The sequence below is a fragment of the Anser anser genome (genome assembly GCF_964211835.1).
Source record: "Anser anser genome assembly, chromosome: 1".
Taxonomy (NCBI): Eukaryota; Metazoa; Chordata; class Aves; order Anseriformes; family Anatidae; genus Anser; species Anser anser.
Genome location: NC_139720.1, coordinates 214,847,533 through 214,852,885, shown reverse-complemented (window position 1 = coordinate 214,852,885; position 5,353 = coordinate 214,847,533). Strand labels below are relative to the sequence as shown.

Below are 5,353 nucleotides of genomic sequence, written 5' to 3'. Positions count from 1 at the left end.
TACAAGGCTGCCGGGGCCCGGCCCCAATCCAATCCTGCAGCTCTCGGCACATGCTGGGCGATGTGCGCCCCTCCGTGCCCGAGCCCCGGCCGTGCTGGGGGGGGTGGTTAACAAAACGGTGCGATGCCGTCCCTCCCCGTTAGCTCTGGGTGGCCCCCAGCCTTGGGGACGCACCGTCTGGCACCCCGTTATTCTCCGGTTCTGCTCCAGGAGCTGGGCACGGGGCGGTGGGGGCAGCACGGAGGGGATGGGATGGGCTCACGCCACCATCCCACGGGCATTGGATCAGGCCCTTGTAAGTCACCCGCCTGTATGCTAAGGGGGGGCCCTGAGGTCCCCCCCCCCGTGCCACACGCTGCCGGAGCATGGCTTGTGCCACCACGTGGGGCATGGCGAGAGAGCAGTGGCACCGGGAGGTCTGGGGGCACCGGGAGGTCTGGGGGCAGCAGGGCACCGGGGCGGGGGGGGGGGGGGGGCTTCCCCACATCCCCCCCACCTTTGGGGGCTGCCCAGTGCAGGTGCAGCTCCGTCAGCATGCAGAGGATGTGACAATGGGCAGGGTTTCCCTGGCTGGTGTGCGGTGGGGACGGAGCTGGGGCTCCCTTCTGCGCCCCAGGGGTGTGAGAGTGGCCCTGGGGAGGCACCTGCCTGCTGCGCCGTGCCGTGCCATGCCGTGCCATGCCGTGCTGTGCTGCACCACGCCGTGCCATGCTGTGCCATGCCATGCCGTGCTGCGCCATGCCATGCCATGCCGTGCTGCGCCATGCCATGCCATGCCATGCTGCACCATGCTGTGCCATGCCGTGCTGTGCTGCACCTTGCTTTCCGTGCCGTGCCGTGCCATGCTGTGCCATGCCGTGCTGTGCTGCACCTTGCTTTTCCCTGCCGTGCCGTGCCGTGTCGTGCCGTGCCGTGCCGTGTCGTGCCGTGCCGTGCCGTGCCGTGCCGTGCCCACAGCAGGACATTTGCAGAGGTGGCAGTGCAGGGCCAGCACGCGGCCGTGCCTCGTCGCAGGCTGCCATCTGCTGGGAAACGTCCCATGGTGCTCCCAGCTCCGAAGGCAGCCAGCCCCATGCCTGTGGACCTGCCTGCCCGCGTCCCCTCTGCCTGGGGGCTCTGCCCTGGGAGATGCTGGGGCTGTGGCCTCTGCTCCGCCCTGGGCTTCGCCCTCACCCTTGGCAAGCCCAGACCAGGACCGGAGCCCAAGGCAGCGCTCTCTCGCAGAGCCACAAGCCGGAGAAGGAGTGGCCCGTCAGGAACCTGAGGGTCTACCTGGGCATCAAGAAGAAGCTCCGGCCCCCAACGTGGTGAGCGAGCACCGCCTGGTGCCCAGCTGCCGGGGACAGGGGCACCGTGGCTGTGGGGACGCGGCTCCTGGTGGCCGTGCGTCTTGCCACCAGATGTCAGAGCAGCCTCGCAGGACGCGGGCTGCAGCCTGGGGCCAGCGTGGGGACGGGGACCCGTCACCATCCTGCCCTACCCTTGGTGGCACGGCAGGGAGGAGGCGATAGGTGGAGGCCGGAGTGTGCGTGTGCAAGTGTGCGTGAGTGTGTGCGTGCATGTAAGTGTGCCTCCGTGCCACATATGCATGTGCATCCATGTCAGAGTATGTGTGCGTGTCTGTGCATGTGTGTGTGCATGCATGCAAGTGTGCATGTGTGTGCCTGTGAGCGTGTGCATCCATGTCCATATGTGCGTGCATACATGTGAGTGCATGCACACTTGTGTGCATTTAAGTACATGTGCATGCACATGTGCATGTGTGTGTGTATGCATGTGCGTATGCATACATGTGTGTAAGTGCCTGTGCAGATGTGTACGTGCACGTGTGTGCAAATGTGTGCCATGCGTCTTTGCACATACGTGTGTGTGTAAGAGTGACTGTATATGCACGTGCATGCATGTGAGTGTGCACGCGTGTGTGTAGTCATGGGGATGGCTGTAGGGCTGGGGGTGGTTGTAGGGCTGGGGGTGGTTGTAGGGATGGGGGTGGTTGTAGGGATGGGGGTGGTTGTAGGATGGAGATGGCTGTAGGGATGGGATGGTTGTAGGGTTGGGGGTGGTTTTAGGGATGGGATGGTTGTAGGGATGGGGGTGGCTGTAGGGATGGGATGGTTGTAGGGATGGGGTGGTTGTAGGGCTGGGGGTAGCTGTAGGGATGCTTTAAAACCTGATGTGCCTGGAGCTGCGGCAGGGAATTCCGGGAGGCTGTTCCTCATGCTTTCACTTCTCCCCTTCCAGCTGGGGCTTTACGGTCTTCTACGAGAACGAGAAGCACGAGAAGCAGCAATGGTGAGGACAGGGGCGGGCAGGGGGATGCTAAATCCCCGTGTTAGGACAGACGGACACCCTGCACTGGCCGCGGGGGCTGCAGATGGGGATTTCCGCAAGCAGAGCCGTGCCCTGGCGCAGGCTGCATGCCAGTGGGGTCGGATCCTGCCCCTGCCCGTCCCTAGCTCCTTCAGTCCCCAGGGTCTATAGGGCCCCATGCAGAGCAGCAGCTCTCGGCCCCCCTGTGTCCATCTCTGCCCCCCGGGGTGGCTCCAGCCCCTCTGAGCACCCCTGGGCTGCCTGCGCCTCACCCCGCGCCACGTTGGGGGGTTTCCCCAGCAGACTCTGGGTGTCACCTGCTCGATAATGACTGTGCCAGTAATTTGTCACCCGCTGCATTGCTGCTAAGCCCCTGACGCCCACCGACACCCCCAGCCCGGGGCCCAGACAGCTTCCTAGCACCCGGCTAAAAACGGGCCCTGCAGCAGTGCTCGGTCCCCATCCTCACCCCGAACCGTGCCGGGTGCCCCCCAACCCCACAGGAGCACGTCCCTGACACGGGTGGGTGCTGTCCCCGCAGGTACCTGTGCTGTGACACCCAGGCCGACCTGCGGGAGTGGTTCGCCACCTTCCTCCACGTGCAGGTAATGCCGAGCCCTGGGGGGGCACCGTGGGCGTAGGGACCCCTTCCCCCCCCCCGTTGGGTTCCCGCAGCCCCGGCGCTCACCCGGTGCCGTGCCCCGTCCCCAGCACGGCGGCGCCCTGTGGCCCTCGGAGACCTGCAAGGTGCGGGCGTCGCGGACGCAGCAGGACGCCAGGTTGGGTAACATCTCCCTCATCCCGCTGCGCGGCAATGAGAGCGAGATGAGGAACAGTGTGGCTGCTTTCGCTACTGACCCGCTGACCGTGAGTGAGGCCGGGGGCGCGGGGCCGCGGCCCCGCTGCATCACACGGGGTGGGGGGGAGGGGACCCTTATGGAACAGCGTCACCCTACCGGGAGACACTGGGATGACTGGGGGCGGCTGTCCCTTCCCCGTGCCCTGTCCAGCCCCCGGGTGGGGTGTGTGTATAGGGGGGGGTGTTGTCCTGGGAGCAGGGGTGCCCCGAACCGTGTGATGCAGGGCGAGGGGCTGCTGCGGGACCGGTGATTTTCCCGGTAACGGGGCCACGTCTCCGGAACGCCCTTGGGTCACCAAGCAGCTCCCCTCCTGCTCTCTCGCTGCCGGACCCCACACCAGCCATCCTGCCGGGGGGGCTGCTGTGTGCCGGGGTCCCCCCCACGCCTGGGGTGTCCACGCTCAGCCACGGGGCCTGTGGGAGCAGCACGGAGCTGCCCAGCACCCTGCGGGTCCTCGTTGCTGTTATAAACCTGAGCGCCTGGCTGCGCCCCTGTGGACAACTGGGCATCCTCGGCTGTGCCACTGAGGGTGCCCCGAGGGCACGGTTTGTCTGCCAGGGGTGCACCCCACCTCAGCCTGGCTCGGGTTTATAACTGGGAAGTGGGGCTGCTCTGCTGGGGATGCTCCCCGCGGGCTTCGCTCCGGTCTGCGCTTCGCGGTGTGCGCCCACCCGTGGTCCCTGCCCCTGCCTCTGCACCCCAGGGGCCGTGAAGCAGGGGTCGGTGTGGTGCGGGGCGAGGGGCCAGCACCCCGGGGTGCCTGGCGTGGTGGGCAGCACCTGCTGGTGCCAGAGCATGCGGCTGTGTCCTGCCAGCAGGTTCAGAAATGGTTCGGGTCACCCCCTGCCACCAAAGGTGGGGACGGGGGCTTCGTGGGGTGACACTGCCCTGCTGGCAGGCACGGCTGCCCTGGTTTCCCCACGACGGAGCAGGGACAAACCCAGTGTGTCCCTTCTCCTGCTCCTCCAGCACCCAGGGGAGAGGCAGGGGAGACCCCCTGGTGCCCCTTGCTCCCTGGTTTTCTCCCCCGAACATCCCCAGCTGCTGGTGATGCCTGAACATGCAGGCGGTGGGGAATTAACCGGGGTCTTTCCGCTCTCTCCCTGTCCCCAGCTCCTCCGAAACGTCTGAGCTGGAGGCCTGACACTGCAGGTGGGTGTCTGCTGCTGCTGGGGGGGCAGCCGCTGGCTCGGGGTGACCACGGCACACGGGTTTGGGGACGGGGTGCGCGGAGGTGCCCGCAGGAACGCGTGCTGTGCCTTGCGTGGAACAAGAAGGGGGACACAAGCAGTGCCCCCCACCCCGCTTCCCTGACCCTCTGCTTGTCCCCCAGGTTCATCTGCGAGCGGGGAAGCCCTCGGGGACCCGACACCGTGGCGGTGACCCGCGGGCAGCCGGGAGGGGACACGGCAGCAGCGGGGCAGTGGCCACGGACCCTGGGGGGAACCAGGCTGGGCCAGCCCAGCCGCCCCCACCCCGGCTGCTGCTGCTGCTCCGAGCCCCGGGCAGGGAGGCAGCGCCCAGCCGGGCACCCCGCAGCAGGGGGCTCGTCCTTCCCCTCCTTCTCCTCCCTCTGTTTTTAAATCCCTCCTATAAAACGATGCGCGGAGCCCCCGCCCCGCAGCTCCCCATCGCTCCTGGAGAGCCGGTGGCCCAGCCCCGGGGTCCGCGCCCCCCCTCCCCGTGCCGGGCAGGGCAGCAGGGTGGGTTTGGGGAGGGCTGTGTTTGGACGGACCCCCCCCCCGGCTCCAGCCTCTTCTGTTGGCTGGGGGGCGTGGGGCAGCGGGGTGACTGGAGCTGCCCCCGTCCTGGCACCACATCTTGTTGATATTAAATATTTTGGGGGAAGCCGTGTGGAGGTGTCCGGGTCTGTTTAGTGGGTGGGGGGGAGCACCCCTCACCCTGCAAGGGGCTGGGAGGGCCGGGTGCCTGCTCCGGAGACACGGGGATGGGGCGATGCTGGTGCTCGGGTGTCTGCCCAGCACCTCCCACGGCAGCCAGAGCGCGCCCACCTCCCCGCGGCACGTCCACCACCCGTGGGGGGACAAAGCCAGCCGCCAGGCGAGGGGAGAAGGCAAAATCCCCCGGGGAAGGGGCTGGGGGGACACCGTCAGCATCCCGCCTGCTGTGCCAGCAAGGAATGGAGTGGCCCTGGGGATGTGCCCGGGGGTGGTGGCTTGTTC

General features: G+C 67.3%; 1 protein-coding gene across 1 annotated transcript in view; it reads left to right on the top strand.

The window, feature by feature from the left end:
- Window positions 1–5,024, top strand: part of ARAP1 (ArfGAP with RhoGAP domain, ankyrin repeat and PH domain 1) — a 40,356-nt gene extending 35,332 nt beyond the window's left edge. Inside the window, exons 26-32 of the mRNA XM_083820502.1 lie at window positions 334–683; window positions 724–1,307; window positions 2,242–2,292; window positions 2,852–2,915; window positions 3,022–3,177; window positions 4,284–4,322; window positions 4,504–5,024. Coding sequence (XP_083676628.1) covers window positions 334–683; window positions 724–1,307; window positions 2,242–2,292; window positions 2,852–2,915; window positions 3,022–3,177; window positions 4,284–4,301 — 1,223 coding nt within the window. The 3' untranslated portion in view covers window positions 4,302–4,322; window positions 4,504–5,024. The remainder of the gene's footprint in view (window positions 1–333; window positions 684–723; window positions 1,308–2,241; window positions 2,293–2,851; window positions 2,916–3,021; window positions 3,178–4,283; window positions 4,323–4,503) is intronic.
- The last annotated feature ends 329 nt before the right edge of the window (window positions 5,025–5,353 follow it).